Genomic DNA, 22216 nt, shown 5'->3' with positions numbered 1-22216 from the left:
TTTATATATATATATATATATATATATATATATATATATATATATATATATATATATATATATATATATATATATATATATATATATATATATATATATATATATATGTGTAAAAAATGCAAAAAAAAAATATGTACAATGCTTTGCAAAAGTATTCACCCCCCTTGGCATTTTTCGTGTTTTGTTGCCTCACAACCTGGAATTAACATAGATTGTTTGAGGATTTGCATAATTTAATTTACAGAACATGCCCACAACTTTGAAGATGTTTTTTTTTTTCTATTGTGAAGCAAACAACAAATAGGACAAAATAACAGAAGAAGTCAATGTTCATAACTATTCACCCCCTAAAGTCAATACTTTGTAGAGCCACCTTTTGCGGCAAACACACCTCAAAATCGCTTTGGATAAGTCTCTAGAGCTTGCCACATCTTACCACTGGGATTTTTGCCCATTCCTCCTGGAAAAACTGCTCCAGCTCCTTCAAGTTGGATGGTTTGCGCTTGTGAACAGCAATCTTTAAGTCTGACCACAGATTTTCTATTGGATTGAGGTCTGGGCTTTGACTAGGCCATTCCAACACATTTACATGTTTCCCCTTAAACCACTCAAGTGTGTTTGGGGTCATTGTCCTGCTGGAAGGTGAACCTCCGTCCTAGCCTCAAATCACGCACAGAGTAGTACAGGTTTTGCTCAAGAATATCCCTCTATTTAGCACCATCCATCTTTCCCTCAACTCTGACCAGTTTCCCAGTCCCGGCTGCTGAAAAACATCCCCACAGCATGATGCCGCCACCACCATGTTTCACTGTGGAGATGGTGTTCTTTGGGTGATTTGATGCGCCAGACATAGCGTTTTCTTTGATGGTCGAAAAGTTCAATTTTAGTCTCATCAGACCATAGCAACTTCCTCCATACATTTTGGGAGTCTCCCACATGCCTTTTTGCAAACTCAAAACGTGACATTTAGTTTTTTGCTGAAAGTAAAGGCTTTCTTCTGGCCACTCTGCTATAAAGCCCAACTCTATGGAGCATACGGCTTATTGTCGTCCTATGTACAGATACTCCAGTCTCTGCTGTGGAACTCTGCAGCTCCTCCAGGGTTACCCTAGGTATCTGTGCTGCCTCTCTGATTAATGCCCTCCTTGCCAGGTCCGTGAGTTTTGGTGGGTGGCCGTCTCTTGGCAAGTTTGCTGTTGTGCCATGTTCTTTCCATTTTGTTATGATAGATTTGATGGTGCTCCTGGGGATCAACAAAGATTTGGATATTTTTTTATAACCTAACCCTGACTTGTACTTCTCAACAACATTGTCCCTTACTTGTTTGGAGAGTTCCTTGGTCTTCATGGCAGTGTTTGGTTAGTGGTGCCTCTTGCTTAGTGTTGCAGCCTATGGAGCCTTTCAAAAAGGTGTGTATATGTAATGACAGATCATGTGCGACACTTAGATTGCACACAGGTGGACATTATTTCACTAATTATGTGACTTCTGAAGGTAATTGGCTGCACCAGAGCTTTTTATGGACTTCATAACAAAGGGGGTGAATACATACGCACATGCCAATTTTCTGTTTTCTATTTCTAAAAAATAGTTTTATGTATATATTTTTCTCATTTCACTTCACCAACTTAGACTATTGTGTTCTGATCCATCACATAAAATTCAGATTAATAAAACATTGAACTTAAGGCTGTAATGTAACAAAATAGGTAAAAAGTCAAGGGGGGTGAATACTTTTGCAAGGCATTGTACAAGTGAGAAACGTAAATTTCCATACTACTTTTTATTTTACAATAATTTGCAGTTCAAATCTGTTTCTGTCTCTTCTGCTGCTTCAGACAAGGAAAGATAAACAGAGCTAGAAGGGAAAAAAAGGCAGGAAATTTGCATGCATGGTGAGAAGCAGTGGACTTCCCGGTTCAGAGAGGCTGATGATTGACATGAGGGTAACATCCTTATCCTTATTTTGACTCACTAGCCAAATAGACTTCCTACTTCCCCTCATACTAGGGACATAACTTATACATTATTTTAATAGCATTTTCACGTTTCTAATGATTATTACAGTTTACGTTGCATAGATATCACATCAACTAGATACATTATCATTTACAACATCATATTAAGTCAAGGACCTATATTTTCTGAAATAAGAGGTATCAATAAATAGAAATATATAGATAGATTGCAGTCTTCACAGTGAAGCTGAATCTGTGTAATCATGAAGATGTGTCTCATAGTTGCACAAATCTCTGATTTTAATAGAGTAATTAGAAAAATGTGGAGTGAACATGTGGGCATTAGATAAACACAATGCTCACTAAATATGGGATTTACAAAGAGTGTAACCATTGCAACATATAGACATTAACAAACATAATATAATTAATAAATTCCACTTTAGCTTTTATTACACCGCATTTACACCGACCTTTAAGGGACAGTCTACACCAGAATTTTTATTGTTTTAAAAGCTAGATAATCCCTTTATTGCCGATTCCCCAGTTTTGCATAACCAATACAGTTATATTAACACACTTTTTACCTCTGTTAATACCTTGTATCTAAGCATCTGCAGACAGTCCCCTTATTTCAGTTCATTTGACAGACTTGCATTTTAGCCAATCAGTGCTTACTCCTAGTTAACTAGTTAGCACTGTGTTATCTAAATAACTCACATGAACTAACACCCTCTAGTGGTGAAAATCCTTCAAGGTCTAAGAAATTAGCATATGAACCTCCTAGGTTTAACTTTCAACTAAGGATACCAAGAGAACAAAGCAAAATTGGTGATAAAAGTATATTGGAAAGTTGTTTAAAATACATGCCCTATCTGAATCATGAAAGTTTATTTTGGACTAGATAGTCCGTTTAACTATTCACATAGGTTTCCTACAGTACTAATATCAATGTTTATAACAGCTCCCAAGATAATGCACAATATATCAGGGCAGTGCATTACATTTGTCATCATTTGTCATATTTTTTTTTTTTAGATAAAAAGCAATGGGATATACGGCCCATGACAATTTAAAATATAAGGCATGGTTTTATATATTTTATATGTATATATTTTAAATATCCCAGAGAAAATATGCTTGTGATCACCAAAATATTAATTATGAAATGGACTTAGAAGCAATTTGTTATTATTTAGGTGTCACAAACATTCCTTTACTGTACGCATCTTGGAAGTTGGGATTTGTCTTTAATTAAGGCAATAGTGAACCCTACATCAATGCCGGACATCGCCATCCCCGACGGATACAAGATCTCCCACAAGGACCGCAGCAACCGACCGGGGGGAGGCATCGCCATCGTCCACAAACACTCCCTCCACGTCACAACCAGCTCCGATTACCACTCACCAGGCTTGGAACACCTACACTTCAAGATCCAGGTCAGTCCCAACACTACCCTCCGTGGCACCCTCATCTACAGACCTCACGGACCTCGTCCTGCCTTCTGTGACTCCATCACCGACCTCATCGCACCCCACGCCCTCCCCTCAACAAACTACATCCTCCTCAGTGACCTCAACTTCCACCTAGACAACCCCAATGACCACAACACTGCCAACCTCTTAGAAAACCTTGGAACCATCGGTCTAAAGCAACTCGTCAACTCCCCAACCCACTCAGCCGGACACACACTCGACCCTATCTTCTCTGCAGGCAACCACATCTCAGTCAACCACATCACCGAACTCCATTGGACTGACCACCATTGCATACATTTTTCCTGCAACAAACCCACCGCACACCTCCAGCAGCACCACCCACCCCGCAGAAACTGGAACAACATCACCGAAGACCAACTGCACTCCACCCTGAACAAGTGCCCCCCAGCCACCTCCACAGATGCCAACTCCTCCGCCTGCAACCTCCACCACTGGCTCACAGACTGCGCCAACACCCTCGCCCCTCTCAAGAAACCGTCCAACCGCCAACCCACCAACAAGGCTAGTTGGTTCAACCCTGCCCTCCAGGACTCCAAACGCCACTGCAGGCGATTGGCAAGGACCTGGAGATCCAGCAAGACCCCCTCAAATAAAACAGCTACAAAGAAGCCATCACTACCCACCACCACCTCATCAAAACCACCAAGAAGACAGCCATCCAAGATAGAATCAATGCCAACGTCCCCAACAGCAAGGAGCTGTTCACAGTAATCAAGGAATTCTCCAATCCCAACAGCAACACCAACGACATCCCGCCCTCCCAGGACCTCTGCGATAACCTCGCAATGTACTTCCACCGCAAGATTGTCGACATCTATGACAGCTTCATGCCCCAGAACTCACCCACCACCGCCTACCCATCAACTCCCACGATACCTCACCCAAATACACCACCGCCTACCCCCCACTGACCATCTGGAGCCCCCTCACCACAGAGGACACCATCAGGATCATGAGATCAATCCACTCCGAAGCACCCTCGGACCCATGCCCGCATCACATTTTCAAAAAAGCGGTTGACACCATCGCCCCCGAGCTCTGCAACACCATCAACTACTCCATCAAAACCGGCACCTTCCCGGATGACTGGAAGCACACAGAATTAAAACCCCTACTGAAAAAACCCACGGCTGACCCCAATGATCCGAAGAACTACCGCCCCTTTGCGGCCAAAGTCATCGAGAAGTCCATCAACGCGCAACTCGTTGACTACATTGAAGCCAACCACACCCTGGACCCCTCCCAATCCGGTTTCAGGAGCAACCACAGCACCGAGACCGCCCTCCTCGCAGCCACAGACGACATCCTCGCCCTACTCGACCGAGGAGAGACCGCCGCCCTCATTCTCCTAGACCTCTCAGCAGCATTCAACACTGTCTCCCACCTCACCCTCCGCAACCGACTACACGATGCCGGCATACGCGACAAAGCCCTGGAATGGATCACCTCCTTCCTCACCAGCAGAACCCAGAAAGTTAGACTCCCACCCTTCACCTTCAAGCCCACAGAAAACAGCTGCATTGTACCCCAAGGCTCTTCTCTGAGCCCCACCCTATTCAACATCTACATGGCCCCTCTCTCCGCCATCGCCCGACGACACAACCTCAACATCGTCTCCTACGCCGACGACACCCAGATAATCATCTCACTCACCAGTGACCCCACCACCGCCAAGAGAAACGTCCACGAAGGGCTGACAGCAGTCGCCACCTGGATGAACTAAAACTGCCTAAAGCTGAACGCAGGCAAGACCGAAGTCCTCCTCCTCGGTCCCACCACTTCCGCATGGAATAACTCCTGGTGGCCCACAGCCCTCGGACACCCTCCAACCCCCACCGACCATGCACGAAATCTAGGCGTCATCCTGGACTCATCGCTCTCCATGAACCGGCAAATCAACGCCGTCTCTTCTGCATGCTTCCACACACTTCACCTGCTGCGAAAGATCTTCAAATGGATCCCAACCGAGACCAGGAAGACTGTCACTCACGCCCTCGTAAGCAGCCGAATGGACTATGGTAACGCACTCTACGCCGGCACCACCATCAAGTTCCAAAAGAGACTACAGCGCATCCAGAACTCCTCGGCCAGACTAATCCTTGACATCCCTCGTCAATGCCACATCACCAAATACCTGCGGGACCTGCACTGGCTCCCCATCAACAAAAGAATAACCTCCAAGCTTCTCACCCACGCATTCAAGGCCCTCCACAACATCGGTCCCGAAAACTTGAACCACCGCGTTACCTTTTACACCCCTGCCAGACAACTTCGATCGGCCGACCAAGCCCTCGCTGTCATCCCCCGCATCAGGAAAACCACAGCGGGAGGCAGATCCTTCTCTCACCTGGCTGCCAAGACTTGGAACACCCTCCCGCTGCACCTTAGACAAGCTACCGCCCTAACTAAGTTCAGAAAGGACCTCAAGACCTGGCTCTTCGACTGAACTGCAACACTCAGCACCTTGAGACCCTTACGGGTGAATAGTCGCGCTTTACAAGAACCCAATAGATAGATAGATAGATAGATAGATAGATAGATAGATAGATAGATAGATAGATAGATAGATAGAACGTTATTTATTATATGCTGTTTTTAGAATCAAAATGCAAGCGTATAACTTTTTTTTTAGTCTCAAGGCAAATCAGAAGCCCTATAACCTAAAGATTTATATTAAATACATCTGCATACCACTCCTAATAATGTTCTCCAGCTTGCTGCTTAGGAGATCCTGTAACAATAAGCAGACATGCACAACAGGTCACTTTATAGAGTAGCACTACTGTATGTGCGCACAATTTTACTCCATAGGACAAAATAAGAAAAACTACATGCAATGTAAGCACTACACTATGCTGTGACAGTAGTGTTGCTACATATACAGGGCAGTCCAAGCAGTATGCCCTATGCAGCAAGCTTGAAAATCATACTTAACCATGCCCCTGTACCTGACTGGGAAGTAGACACAGAGCTAAAAGATTCTGGAAAAAAAGCCCAATATGTCCTCCCTAATATACAGGGAGAGACTGTGAGGAAACTGCTAGAACTTAAATTGTCTTTAAGTTTGATTAGTGATGGTTGTTTGGATGAAATAACACATAGGCCCCTATTTAAGAAAGTCTGGCGGACCTGATCCGACAGTGCGGATCAGGTCCGCCAGATCTCGCTGAATACGGCGAGCAATACACTTGCCGTATTCAGCATTGCACCAACAGCTCACAAGAGCTGCTCGTGCAACGCCGCCCCCTGCAGACTCGCGTCCAATGGGCCGCCAGCAGGGGTTGTCAATCAACCCGATCGTACTCGATCGGGTTGATTTCCGGCGATGTCTATCCTCCTGCTCAGAGCAGGCGGACAGGTTATGGAGCAGTGGTCTTTGTGACCGCTACTTCATAACTGCTGTTTCAGGCTCGCCAGAAACACAGGGCATCAAGCTCCATTCGGAGCTTGATAGATAGGCCCCATTGCATGTATAAATAGTGTAATAAATAATAAACTTAGCAGCTAATGTCGACCTACAAACATTGGTAGTAAATGCTATAGTGTCTTTATGTTGTAACATTTACAAGTTCAAAGACAGAAGCCCCAACAATGCTTGCAGTGGAGAATGAGTAAGGTCATATAATGAGAGGTTCATTTCCCATGTGTGTGTGTGTAAATATATATATATACATACATACATACACACACTTTAGGAACAGTTGCAACTCAGGTTGTTTAACTCCAAACAAGTAGAAAGTGAACTGATTGAAACAGGATGGGCAAGGGTATACTGAGCAGTATTCAGCGAGGGATTTCATTGTACTGCAAATAGGGGAACTCTGCCTATACTGAAATTATTTTATAAGAGTTTGCCAGAAGTAACAGCTGTAAAAAAACAAGTCACTAATTAGAATTTGCTTCCACAAGAGACTTTTAATAACTGTCTCACTTTTGCCACGCATGTTGGGTCTACCCATCCTGATTTTAATGCTGAACCGCCTACATAGAAATATCTGGGTCCAACCTAGTGATGATTGTGTTATGAGCAGGAAAAACTGCTGATTTTGTTTACATGTATAACTTCAGTAATGACCATTCATCATACTTACAATATCATACTTCTGTGTGGTGTTCCCCTGAATGTCAAGCAAATATACCTTTCCGCTATGGGTACCCAGTGCCAGAAACTGCAAAAAAAACAAAGTCAAGAATAATTATTGCTAAAATTACATTCCAGCAAAATAAAGGCATTTAGTGATTTAAAGGGACAGTAAACACCTTGAGATTTGTATATATAATGTTTAGTTATGCATAATGAAACAACTTTGCAATATATTTTCATTATTTATTTTGCCCACTTTTGTGTACTTTAGCTCTCAAATTTGATCAATTTATAATTCTCTGAACTTGAAATGTACCCTGCTGACTTCTCAGCTGCTGCCATATAGTGCTCTAGAAATGGGCCAGTTCCTAAGCATACTTCCCTGCTTTCCAACAAAGATATCAATAGGACAAAGAAAAACTTATAATAGAAGTACTGTACATTAAAATGCTGTTTAAAATTGCATACTCCATCTAAACCATGAAAGAAAATTTTTGGGTTTCATATCCATTTAATAGGGTATTTTTATGTCCCACACAGAATAAATCTCCTAGGAACTGTATATTTTTATAATTGTAACTTGTTTGAATGTAAGTCACATAATAAGGCTACAATTAAAGGGATAGAAAGGTGAAAATTTAAATGTGCAAAGGTGCATTTCAGTTTTAAATGGAAGCATTTTAGCAATAAACTTTCATTAGCAAAATGTTTCCAGCAAAAGTTATTACTGTTTTTCAGCGGCATATGCACATATCCTGTGAGGGCCTGTGCATCAGTATTAAAGCTCAGAGAGCTGGCGTTGGTGTATATTATATCTGTGTATATATATATATATCTGTATTATATCTGCCATACAAGCCACTGATGACTCTCTGAGAAGTTGTGGTGTTTGAATACTGGTGCACATACACTCACAGAATATGTGCGTATGCCGCTAAAAAACAGAAATTCATTTTACTCAAAGCATTTTTTGCTAAAGGAAGAATATTGCAAAAATGTTTCTATTTAAAATTGAAACACACTCATGCACAATTTTCAATTTACATTTTGACCTTTCTATCCTTTTAAAGATACTTAAAGGCACATTAAGCACCTCTAGATTTTGTGTAAAAGTTGTGCTTGTGCCATAATACCTAGAGGCAAGAATCAAAATCTGGAACAAAAGATTTCGAATGATGGCTATTTGCCTAAAATGGTTATTTGATTTGCAGCATCTGGAGGTTACAGTATTTGCTTTTGGGCCTTTCTAGGGAGTGTGGAACAAGCACAATTTTTTGCACAAAATCAAGGTGTATAATGTCTCTTTAAGCAATAGTGGCTGATATAGTGAGGTTGATCAATTTCATTAATTTAACTGTCAGTGTAACACATGATCATGTATTCAATAAATCACAGACTATAAGTGACTATGAACATGTAAACTATAAGATGGCAATAGAAGATAGCTTAAAACAAGACTCATCATCTATCCACCAAATATAAGATAGACAGGTGGATAGTGGGTGAGATTGTGGCCATGTCTGAGCGGTCAAAGAGATATTAAAATGTGTATACGAGAGATAAAAACAGAATTTATGTTTACCTGATAAATTACTTTCTCCAACGGTGTGTCCGGTCCACGGCGTCATCCTTACTTGTGGGATATTCTCTTCCCCAACAGGAAATGGCAAAGAGCCCAGCAAAGCTGGTCACATGATCCCTCCTAGGCTCCGCCTACCCCAGTCATTCGACCGACGTTAAGGAGGAATATTTGCATAGGAGAAACCATATGGTACCGTGGTGACTGTAGTTAAAGAAAATAAATTATCAGACCTGATTAAAAAAACCAGGGCGGGCCGTGGACCGGACACACCGTTGGAGAAAGTAATTTATCAGGTAAACATAAATTCTGTTTTCTCCAACATAGGTGTGTCCGGTCCACGGCGTCATCCTTACTTGTGGGAACCAATACCAAAGCTTTAGGACACGGATGAAGGGAGGGAGCAAATCAGGTCACCTAAATGGAAGGCACCACGGCTTGCAAAACCTTTCTCCCAAAAATAGCCTCAGAAGAAGCAAAAGTATCAAACTTGTAAAATTTGGTAAAAGTGTGCAGTGAAGACCAAGTCGCTGCCCTACATATCTGATCAACAGAAGCCTCGTTCTTGAAGGCCCATGTGGAAGCCACAGCCCTAGTGGAATGAGCTGTGATTCTTTCGGGAGGCTGCCGTCCGGCAGTCTCGTAAGCCAATCTGATGATGCTTTTAATCCAAAAAGAGAGAGAGGTAGAAGTTGCTTTTTGACCTCTCCTTTTACCAGAATAAACAACAAACAAGGAAGATGTTTGTCTAAAATCCTTTGTAGCATCTAAATAGAATTTTAGAGCGCGAACAACATCCAAATTGTGCAACAAACGTTCCTTCTTTGAAACTGGTTTCGGACACAGAGAAGGTACGATAATCTCCTGGTTAATGTTTTTGTTAGAAACAACTTTTGGAAGAAAACCAGGTTTAGTACGTAAAACCACCTTATCTGCATGGAACACCAGATAAGGAGGAGAACACTGCAGAGCAGATAATTCTGAAACTCTTCTAGCAGAAGAAATTGCAACTAAAAACAAAACTTTCCAAGATAATAACTTAATATCAACGGAATGCAAGGGTTCAAACGGAACCCCCTGAAGAACTGAAAGAACTAAATTGAGACTCCAAGGAGGAGTCAAAGGTTTGTAAACAGGCTTAATTCTAACCAGAGCCTGAACAAAGGCTTGAACATCTGGCACAGCAGCCAGTTTTTTGTGAAGTAACACCGACAAGGCAGAAATCTGTCCCTTCAGGGAACTTGCAGATAATCCTTTTTCCAATCCTTCTTGAAGGAAGGATAGAATCCTAGGAATCTTAACCTTGTCCCAAGAGAATCTTTTAGATTCACACCAACAGATATATTTTTTCCAAATTTTGTGGTAAATCTTTCTAGTTACAGGCTTTCTGGCCTGAACAAGAGTATCAATAACAGAATCTGAGAACCCTCGCTTCGATAAAATCAAGCGTTCAATCTCCAAGCAGTCAGCTGGAGTGAAACCAGATTCGGATGTTCGAACGGACCCTGAACAAGAAGGTCTCGTCTCAAAGGTAGCTTCCAAGGTGGAGCCGATGACATATTCACCAGATCTGCATACCAAGTCCTGCGTGGCCACGCAGGAGCTATCAAGATCACCGACGCCCTCTCCTGATTGATCCTGGCTACCAGCCTGGGGATGAGAGGAAACGGCGGGAACACATAAGCTAGTTTGAAGGTCCAAGGTGCTACTAGTGCATCCACTAGAGCCGCCTTGGGATCCCTGGATCTGGACCCGTAGCAAGGAACTTTGAAGTTCTGACGAGAGGCCATCAGATCCATGTCTGGAATGCCCCACAGCTGAGTGACTTGGGCAAAGATTTCCGGATGGAGTTCCCACTCCCCCGGATGCAATGTCTGACGACTCAGAAAATCCGCTTCCCAATTTTCCACTCCTGGGATGTGGATAGCAGACAGGTGGCAGGAGTGAGACTCCGCCCATAGAATGATTTTGGTCACTTCTTCCATCGCTAGGGAACTCCTTGTTCCCCCCTGATGGTTGATGTACGCAACAGTTGTCATGTTGTCTGATTGAAACCGTATGAACTTGGCCCTCGCTAGCTGAGGCCAAGCCTTGAGAGCATTGAATATCGCTCTCAGTTCCAGAATATTTATCGGTAGAAGAGATTCTTCCCGAGACCAAAGACCCTGAGCTTTCAGGGATCCCCAGACCGCACCCCAGCCCATCAGACTGGCGTCGGTCGTGACAATGACCCACTCTGGTCTGCGGAATGTCATCCCTTGTGACAGGTTGTCCAGGGACAGCCACCAACGGAGTGAGTCTCTGGTCCTCTGATTTACTTGTATCTTCGGAGACAAGTCTGTATAGTCCCCATTCCACTGACTGAGCATGCACAGTTGTAATGGTCTTAGATGAATGCGCGCAAAAGGAACTATGTCCATTGCCGCTACCATCAACCCGATCACTTCCATGCACTGAGCTATGGAAGGAAGAGGAACGGAATGAAGTATCCGACAAGAGTCTAGAAGCCTTGTTTTTCTGGCCTCTGTCAGAAAAATCCTCATTTCTAAGGAGTCTATTATTGTTCCCAAGAAGGGAACCCTTGTTGACGGGGATAGAGAACTCTTTTCCACGTTCACTTTCCATCCGTGAGATCTGAGAAAGGCCAGGACAATGTCCGTGTGAGCCTTTGCTTGAGGAAGGGACGACGCTTGAATCAGAATGTCGTCCAAGTAAGGTACTACAGCAATGCCCCTTGGTCTTAGCACAGCTAGAAGGGACCCTAGTACCTTTGTGAAAATCCTTGGAGCAGTGGCTAATCCGAAAGGAAGCGCCACGAACTGGTAATGTTTGTCCAGGAATGCGAACCTTAGGAACCGATGATGTTCCTTGTGGATAGGAATATGTAGATACGCATCCTTTAAATCCACCGTGGTCATGAATTGACCTTCCTGGATGGAAGGAAGAATAGTTCGAATGGTTTCCATCTTGAACGATGGAACCTAGAGAAACTTGTTTAAGATCTTGAGATCTAAGATTGGTCTGAACGTTCCCTCTTTTTTGGGAACTATGAACAGATTGGAGTAGAACCCCATCCCTTGTTCTCTTAATGGAACAGGATGAATCACTCCCATTTTTAACAGGTCTTCTACACAATGTAAGAATGCCTGTCTTTTTATGTGGTCTGAAGACAACTGAGACCTGTGGAACCTCCCCCTTGGGGGAAGTCCCTTGAATTCCAGAAGATAACCTTGGGAGACTATTTCTAGCGCCCAAGGATCCAGAACATCTCTTGCCCAAGCCTGAGCGAAGAGAGAGAGTCTGCCCCCCACCAGATCCGGTCCCGGATCGGGGGCCAACATTTCATGCTGTCTTGGTAGCAGTGGCAGGTTTCTTGGCCTGCTTTCCCTTGTTCCAGCCTTGCATTGGTCTCCAAGCTGGCTTGGCTTGAGAAGTATTACCCTCTTGCTTAGAGGACGTAGCACCTTGGGCTGGTCCGTTTCTACGAAAGGGACGAAAATTAGGTTTATTTTTTGCCTTGAAAGGCCGATCCTGAGGAAGGGCGTGGCCCTTACCCCCAGTGATATCAGAGATAATCTCTTTCAAGTCAGGGCCAAACAGCGTTTTCCCCTTGAAAGGAATGTTAAGTAGCTTGTTCTTGGAAGACGCATCAGCCGACCAAGATTTCAACCAAAGCGCTCTGCGCGCCACAATAGCAAACCCAGAATTCTTAGCCGCTAACCTAGCCAATTGCAAAGTGGCGTCTAGGGTGAAAGAATTAGCCAATTTGAGAGCATTGATTCTGTCCATAATCTCCTCCAAAGGAGGAGAATCACTATCGACCGCTCTTATCAGATCATCGAACCAGAAACATGCGGCTGTAGCGACAGGGACAATGCATGAAATTGGTTGTAGAAGGTAACCTTGCTGAACAAACATTTTTTTAAGCAAACCTTCTAATTTTTTATCCATAGGATCTTTGAAAGCACAACTATCCTCTATGGGTATAGTGGTGCGTTTGTTTAAAGTGGAAACCGCTCCCTCGACCTTGGGGACTGTCTGCCATAAGTCCTTTCTGGGGTCGACCATAGGAAACAATTTTTTAAATATGGGGGGAGGGACGAAAGGAATACCGGGCCTTTCCCATTCTTTATTAACAATGTCCGCCACCCGCTTGGGTATAGGAAAAGCTTCTGGGAGCCCCGGCACCTCTAGGAACTTGTCCATTTTACAAAGTTTCTCTGGGATGACCAACTTGTCACAATCATCCAGAGTGGATAATACCTCCTTAAGCAGAATGCGGAGATGTTCCAACTTAAATTTAAATGCAATCACATCAGGTTCAGCCTGTTGAGAAATGTTCCCTGAATCAGTAATTTCTCCCTCAGACAAAACCTCCCTGGCCCCATCAGACTGGGTTAGGGGCCCTTCAGAAATATTATCAGCGTCGTCATGCTCTTCAGTATCTAAAACAGAGCAGCCGCGCTTACGCTGATAAGTGTTCATTTTGGCTAAAATGTTTTTGACAGAATTATCCATTACAGCCGTTAATTGTTGCATAGTAAGGAGTATTGGCGCGCTAGATGTACTAGGGGCCTCCTGAGTGGGCAAGACTCGTGTAGACGAAGGAGGGAATGATGCAGTACCATGCTTACTCCCCTCACTTGAGGAATCATCTTGGGCATCATTGTCATTATCACATAAATCACATTTATTTAAATGAATAGGAATTCTGGCTTCCCCACATTCAGAACACAGTCTATCTGGTAGTTCAGACATGTTAAACAGGCATAAACTTGATAACAAAGTACAAAAAACGTTTTAAAATAAAACCGTTACTGTCACTTTAAATTTTAAACTGAACACACTTTATTACTGCAATTGCGAAAAAACATGAAGGAATTGTTCAAAATTCACCAAATTTTCACCACAGTGTCTTAAAGCCTTAAAAGTATTGCACACCAAATTTGGAAGCTTTAACCCTTAAAATAACGGAACCGGAGCCGTTTTGAACTTTAACCCCTTTACAGTCCCTGGTATCTGCTTTGCTGAGACCCAACCAAGCCCAAAGGGGAATACGATACCAAATGACGCCTTCAGAAAGTCTTTTCTAAGTATCAGAGCTCCTCTCACATGCGACTGCATGCCATGCCTCTCAAAAACAAGTGCGCAACACCGGCGCGAAAATGAGGCTCTGCTTATGCTTTGGGAAAGCCCCTAAAGAATAAGGTGTCTAAACCAGTGCCTGCCGATATTATTATATCAAAATACCCAGATAAAATGATTCCTCAAGGCTAAATATGTGTTAATAATGAATCGATTTAGCCCAAAAAAAGTCTACAGTTTTAATAAGCCCTTGTGAAGCCCTTATTTACGATCGTAATAAACATGGCTTACCGGATCCCATAGGGAAAATGACAGCTTCCAGCATTACATCGTCTTGTTAGAATGTGTCATACCTCAAGCAGCAAGAGACTGCACACTGTTCCCCCAACTGAAGTTAATTGCTCTCAACAGTCCTGTGTGGAACAGCCATGGATTTTAGTGACGGTTGCTAAAATCATTTTCCTCATACAAACAGAAATCTTCATCTCTTTTCTGTTTCTGAGTAAATAGTACATACCAGCACTATTTCAAAATAACAAACTCTTGATTGAATAATAAAAACTACAGTTAAACACTAAAAAACTCTAAGCCATCTCCGTGGAGATGTTGCCTGTACAACGGCAAAGAGAATGACTGGGGTAGGCGGAGCCTAGGAGGGATCATGTGACCAGCTTTGCTGGGCTCTTTGCCATTTCCTGTTGGGGAAGAGAATATCCCACAAGTAAGGATGACGCCGTGGACCGGACACACCTATGTTGGAGAAATAAGGAGGCCTTTGAAGAAAGAGAAAGTGATGAGAGAAAGTGAAAAGATAGAGATAAAATAATTAAATATGCTCTCCCTGCAAGCTCAGTCCCTTTGATTGGGTTATGGTTTCTATAAACAGAAGAGGACTATTTAATGTACAAAAATAAGCTTAAATGAGTATTGCCCCATACATTTTGTATAACAACTCACTGGGAACCAATTTTACAGTATAGTGTTCCTTTAACTGAAGTGCATATGATCTCCAACTCTATATTACCTATGCAAAGAAATGTTTTATAGATTAACTAGGCGATAAGCCTGCCCAGAGGGCAGTCTAAGTTTAAAAGATAAAAACCCCCAAGCTAAAGTTACAAAAAATAAAAAAGTTAAATTACAGAAAAAAAATAAGAAAGAAACAAAGCTATCCAAAATAAAAAAACTAATAACCCTATAAAAATAAAAACACCCCCTTATCTAATACTAAACTACCAATAGCCCTTAAAAGGGCCTTTTGTAGGGCATTGCCCTAAGTCAAAAAGCTCTTTAACCTCTAAAAAATACTAAGTCCTCACTAACAGTAAGATCCCCCAAAATAAAAAACTAACACTAAAAAAAACAAACTACCCATTGCCCCTAAAGGGGCATTTGTATGGGCATTGCCCTTAAAAGGGCATTCAGCTCTTTTACTGCCCTTAAAAGGGCAATCAGCTCTTTTTCAAGCCCAAAAATAATCCTAACCCAAATAAAAAAAACAGAATTTATGTTTACCTGATAAATTACTTTCTCCAACGGTGTGTCCGGTCCACGGCGTCATCCTTACTTGTGGGATATTCTCTTCCCCAACAGGAAATGGCAAAGAGCCCAGCAAAGCTGGTCACATGATCCCTCCTAGGCTCCGCCTACCCCAGTCATTCGACCGACGTTAAGGAGGAATATTTGCATAGGAGAAACCATATAATACCGTGGTGACTGTAGTTAAAGAAAATAAATCATCAGACCTGATTAAAAAACCAGGGCGGGCCGTGGACCGGACACACCGTTGGAGAAAGTAATTTATCAGGTAAACATAAATTCTGTTTTCTCCAACATAGGTGTGTCCGGTCCACGGCGTCATCCTTACTTGTGGGAACCAATACCAAAGCTTTAGGACACGGATGAAGGGAGGGAGCAAATCAGGTCACCTAAATGGAAGGCACCACGGCTTGCAAAACCTTTCTCCCAAAAAATAGCCTCAGAAGAAGCAAAAGTATCAAACTTGTAAAATTTGGTAAAAAGTGTGCAGTGAAGACCAAGTCGCTGCCCTACATATCTGATCAACAGAAGCCTCGTTCTTGAAGGCCCATGTGGAAGCCACAGCCCTAGTGGAATGAGCTGTGATTCTTTCAGGAGGCTGCCGTCCGGCAGTCTCGTAAGCCAATCTGATGATGCTTTTAATCCAAAAAGAGAGAGAGGTAGAAGTTGCTTTTTGACCTCTCCTGTTACCAGAATAAACAACAAACAAGGAAGATGTTTGTCTAAAATCCTTTGTAGCATCTAAATAGAATTTTAGAGCGCGAACAACAGCCAAATTGTGCAACAAACGTTCCTTCTTCGAAACTGGTTTCGGACCCAAAGAAGGAACGACTATCTCCTGGTTAATGTTTTTGTTAGAAACAACTTTTGGAAGAAAATCAGGTTTAGTACGTAAAACCACCTTATCTGCATGGAACACCAGATAAGGAGGAGAACACTGCAGAGCAGATAATTCTGAAACTCTTCTAGCGGAAGAAATTGCAGCCAAAAACAAAACTTTCCAAGATGATAACTTAATATCAACGAAATGTAAGGGTTCAAACGGAACCCCCTGAAGAACTGAAAGAACTAAGTTGAGACTCCAAGGAGGAGTCAAAGGTTTGTAAACAGGCTTGATTCTAACCAGAGCCTGAACAAAGGCTTGAACATCTGGCACAGCTGCCAGCTCTTTGTGAAGTAACACAGACAAGGCAGAAATCTGTCCCTTCAAGGAACTTGCAGATAATCCTTTCTCCAATCCTTCTTGAAGAAAGGATAGAATCCTAGGAATCTTTACCTTGTCCCAAGGGAATCCTTTAGATTCACACCAACAGATATATTTTTTCCATATTTTGTGGTAAATTTTTCTAGTTACAGGCTTTCTGGCCTGAACAAGAGTATCAATAACAGAATCTGAGAACCCTCGCTTTGATAAGATCAAGCGTTCAATCTCCAAGCAGTCAGCTGGAGTAGGACCAGATTCGGATGTTCGAACGGACCTTGAACAAGAAGGTCTCGTCTCAAAGGTAGCTTCCATGGTGAAGCCGATGACATATTCACCAGATCTGCCTACCAAGTCCTGCGTGGTTACGCAGGAGCTATCAAGATCACCTACGCCCTCTCCTGATTGATCCTGGCTACCAGCCTGGGGATGAGAGGAAACGGCGGGAATACATAAGCTAGGTTGAAGGTCCAAGGTGCTACTAGTGCATCTACTAGAGTCGCCTTGGGATCCCTGGATCTGGACCCGTAGCAAGGAACCTTGAAGTTCTGACGAGAGGCCATCAGATCCATGTCTGGAATGCCCCACAGTTGAGTGATTTGGGCAAAGATTTCCGGATGGAGTTCCCACACCCCCGGATGCAATGTCTGACGAATCAGAAAATCCGCTTCCCAAGTTTCCACTCCTGGGATGTGGATTGCAGACAGGTGGCAGGAGCGAGTCTCCGCCCATTGAATGATTTTGGTCACTTCTTCCATCGCCAGGGAACTCCTTGTTCCCCCCTGATGGTTGATGTACGCAACAGTCGTCATGTTGTCTGATTGAAACCGTATGAACTTGGCCCTCGCTAGCTGAGGCCAAGCCTTGAGAGCATTGAATATCGCTCTCAGTTCCAGAATATTTATCGGTAGAAGAGATTCTTCCCGAGACCAAAGACCCTGAGCTTTCAGGGATCCCCAGACCGCGCCCCAGCCCATCAGACTGGCGTCGGTCGTGACAATGACCCACTCTGGTCTGCGGGAGGTCACCCCTAGCGACAGGTTGTCCAGGGACAGCCACCAACGGAGTGAGTCTCTGGTCCTCTGATTTACTTGTATCTTCGGAGACAAGTCTGTATAGTCCCCATTCCACTGACTGAGCATACACAATTGAAATGGTCTTAGATGAATGCGCGCAAAAGGAACTATGTCCAATGCCGCTACCATCAAACCTATCACTTCCATGCACTGTGCTATGGAAGGAAGAGGAACGGAAGGAAGTATCCGACAAGAGTTTAGAAGTTTTGTTTTTCTGGTCTCTGTCAGAAAAATCCTCATTTCTAAGGAGTCTATTATTGTTCCCAAGAAGGGAACTCTTGTCGACGGAGATAGAGAACTCTTTTCCACGTTCACTTACCATCCGTGAGATCTGAGAAAGGCCAGGACTATGTCCGTGTGAGCCTTTGCTTGAGGAAGGGACGACGCTTGAATCAGAATGTCGTCCAAGTAAGGTACTACAGCAATGCCCCTTGGTCTTAGCACCGCCAGAAGGGACCCTAGTACCTTTGTGAAAATCCTTGGAACAGTGGCTAATCCGAAAGGAAGCGCCACGAACTGGTAATGCTTGTCCAGGAATGCGAACCTTAGGAACCGATGATGTTCCTTGTGGACAGGAATATGTAGATACGCATCCTTTAAATCCACCGTGGTCAAGAATTGACCTTTCTGGATGGAAGGATTGTTCGAATGGTTTCCATTTTGGACGATGGAACCTTGAGAAACTTGTTTAGGATCTTGAGATCTAAGATTGGTCTGAACGTTCCCTCTTTTTTGGGAACTACGAACAGATTGGAGTAGAACCCCATCCCTCGTTCTTTTAATGGAACAGGATGAATCACTTCCAGAAGATAACCTTGGAAGACTATTTCTAGCGCCCAAGGATCCAGAACATCTCTTGCCCAAGCCTGAGTGAAGAGAGAGAGTCTGCCCCCCACCAAATCCGGTCCCGGATCGGGGGCCCGCATCTCATGCTGTCTTGGGAGCAGTGGCAGGTTTCTTGGCCTGCTTTCCTTTGTTCCAGCCTTGCCTTGGTCTCCAGGCTGGATTGGCTTGAGAAGTATTACCCTCCTGCTTAGAGGACGTAGCACTTGGGGCTGGTCCGTTTCTGCGAAAGGGACGAAAATTAGGTTTATTTTTGGCCTTGAAAGACCTATTCTGAGGAAGGGCGTGGCCCTTGCCCCCAGTGATATCAGAGATAAACTCTTTCAAGTCAGGGCCAAACAGTGTTTTCCCCTTGAAAGGAATGTCAAACAATTTGTTCTTGGATTTTAACCAAAGCGCTCTGCGCGCCACAATAGCAAACCCAGAATTTTTCGCCGCTAACCTAGCCAATTGCCAGGTGGCGACTAGGGTGAAAGAATTAGCCAATTTAAGAGCACGAATTCTGTCCATAATCTCCTCATAAGAAGAAGAATTACTAATAATCGCCTTTTCTAGCTCATCGCACCAGAAACACGCGGCTGTAGTGACAGGGACAATGCATGCAATTGGTTGTAGAAGGTAACCTTGCTGAACAAACATCTTTTTTAGCAAATCTTCTAATTTTTTATCCATAGGATCTTGGAAAGCACAACTATCTTCTATGGGTATAGTGGTGCGCTTGTTTAGAGTAGAAACCGCCCCCTCGACCTTGGGGACTGTCTGCCATAAGTCCTTTCTGGGGTCGACTATAGGAAACAATTTTTTAAATATGGGGGGAGGTACGAAAGGTACACCGGGCCTGTCCCATTCTTTATTAACAATGTACGCCACCCGCTTGAGTATAGGAAAAGCTTCGGGGGGCCCCGGGGCCTCTAGGAACTTGTCCATTTTACATAGTGTTTCTGGAATGACCAGATAATCACAATCATCCAAATTGGATAACACCTCCTTAAGCAGAGCGCGGAGATGTTCCAACTTAAATTTAAAAGTAATCACATCAGGTTCAGCTTGTTGAGAAATTTTTCCTGAATCTGAAATTTCTCCCTCAGACAAAACCTCCCTGGCCCCCTCAGACTGGTGTAGGGGCCCTTCAGAAACAATATCATCAGCGGCCTCATGCTCTTCAGTATTTTCTAAAACAGAGCAGTCGCGCTTTCGCTGATAAGTGGGCATATTGGCTAAAATGTTTTTGATAGAATTATCCATTACAGCCGTTAATTGTTGCATAGTAAGGAGTATTGGCGCGCTAGATGTACTAGGGGCCTCCTGTATGGGCAAAACTGGTGTAGACGAAGGAGGGGATGATGCAGTACCATGCTTACTCCCCTCACTTGAGGAATCATCTTGGGCATCATTTTTACTAAATTTATTATGACATAAATCACATCTATTTAAATGAGAAGGAACCTTGGCTTCCCCACAGTCAGAACACAATCTATCTGGTAGTTCAGACATGTTAAACAGGCATAAACTTGATAACAAAGCACAAAAAACGTTTTAAAATAAAACCGTTACTGTCACTTTAAATTTTAAACTGAACACACTTTATTACTGCAATTGCGAAAAAGTATGAAGGAATTGTTCAAAATTCACCAAAATTTCACCACAGTGTCTTAAAGCCTTAAAAGTATTGCACACCAAATTTGGAAGCTTTAACCCTTAAAATAACGGAACCGGAGCCGTTTTTATATTTAACCCCTTTACAGTCCCTGGAATCTGCTTTGCTGAGACCCAACCAAGCCCAAAGGGGAATACGATACCAAATAATGCCTTCAGAAAGACTTTTCTATGTATCAGAGCTCCACACACATGCAGCTGCATGTCATGCTGTTCTCAAAAACAAGTGCGCCATACCGGCGCGAAAATGAGGCTCTGACTATGATTAGGGAAAGCCCCAATAGAATAAAGTGTCTAAAACAGTGCCTGCCGATATTATTTTACAAAAAATACCCAGATTAAATGATTCCTCAAGGCTAAATATGTGTAAATATGATCGATTTAGCCCAGAAAATGTCTACAGTCTTAATAAGCCCTTGTGAAGCCCTTATTTACTGTGTGAATAAAAATGGCTTACCGGATCCCATAGGGAAAATGACAGCTTCCAGCATTACATCGTCTTGTTAGAATGTGTCATACCTCAAGCAGCAAAAGACTGCTCACTGTTCCCCCAACTGAAGTTAATTCCTCTCAACAGTCCTGTGTGGAACAGCCATGGATTTTAGTAACGGTTGCTAAAATCATTTTCCTCATACAAACAGAAATCTTCATCTCTTTTCTGTTTCAGAGTAAATAGTACATACCAGCACTATTTTAAAATAACAAACTCTTGATTGAATAATAAAAACTACAGTTAAACACTAAAAAACTCTAAGCCATCTCCGTGGAGATGTTGCCTGTACAACGGCAAAGAGAATGACTGGGGTAGGCGGAGCCTAGGAGGGATCATGTGACCAGCTTTGCTGGGCTCTTTGCCATTTCCTGTTGGGGAAGAGAATATCCCACAAGTAAGGATGACGCCGTGGACCGGACACACCTATGTTGGAGAAAAACACCCCAAAAATTAAACAAAAAAAGCCTAAACCTAAGCCCCAAATAGGTACTCACTGTTCCTGAAGTCAGACGGAGAAGGTCTTCTTCCAGACGGATCCATCATCTTCTATCTTTATCTGGAGTGAATGGGGCGCGGAGTGGAGATGCGGATACTCAGCGGCGGTGGTCCTCGGCGGCAGCATGGAGGCTCCTCTTTATCTGATGTCTGTCATAGACTGAAGATTGAATGCAATGTACCGCAATCAATTTGGGGTACCTTGCATTTATATTGGCTGAAATTTTGAAATCAGCCAATAGGATTAGAGCTACTGAAATCCTATTGGCTGTTCAAATCAGCCAATAAGATTTAAGTAGCTCTCATCCTGTTGGCTGATTTCAAAATTTCAGCCAATAGGAATGCAAGGTACCCCAATAAATATGGGGTACCGTGCATTCAATCTTCAGTGTGCGACAGAAGATCGCATGAAGAGGAGCCTCCACGCCGCAGAAGACCACAGCCATTGAGGATCCAGGCAGTAAAAGAGCTAATGCCCACACAAATTCCCCTTTAGGGGCAATGGGTAGTTAAGTTTTTTTAGTGTTAGGTTTTTTTATTTAGGTGGTTGGGGTTTTTTTACTGTTAGGGGGGACTTATTATTTTTTAGAGGTAAAATTGCTGTTTAACTTAGGGCAATGCCCTACAAAAGGCCCTTTTGGGGGGGCTTTTTTATTTTCATTTTTGATCATTTTGTTTATTTTTTTTCTCTGTAATGTTAGACTT

General features: G+C 43.2%; 1 protein-coding gene across 2 annotated transcripts in view; it reads right to left on the bottom strand.

Moving 5' to 3' along the window:
- VPS41 (VPS41 subunit of HOPS complex) overlaps nt 1-22216 on the bottom strand; it is an 809562-nt gene that overhangs the window by 633337 nt on the left and 154009 nt on the right. For both annotated transcript variants that reach the window (XM_053714423.1, XM_053714424.1), the window contains exon 4: nt 7552-7629. In XM_053714423.1, the coding sequence (XP_053570398.1) occupies nt 7552-7629 (78 nt within the window). The remainder of the gene's footprint in view (nt 1-7551; nt 7630-22216) is intronic.

This window comes from Bombina bombina, chromosome 5 (assembly GCF_027579735.1).
Source record: "Bombina bombina isolate aBomBom1 chromosome 5, aBomBom1.pri, whole genome shotgun sequence".
In the NCBI taxonomy this organism is placed as follows: domain Eukaryota; kingdom Metazoa; phylum Chordata; class Amphibia; order Anura; family Bombinatoridae; genus Bombina; species Bombina bombina.
Note: the sequence above shows the minus strand (reverse complement) of the source record. Positions and strands in the feature narration are given on the sequence as shown.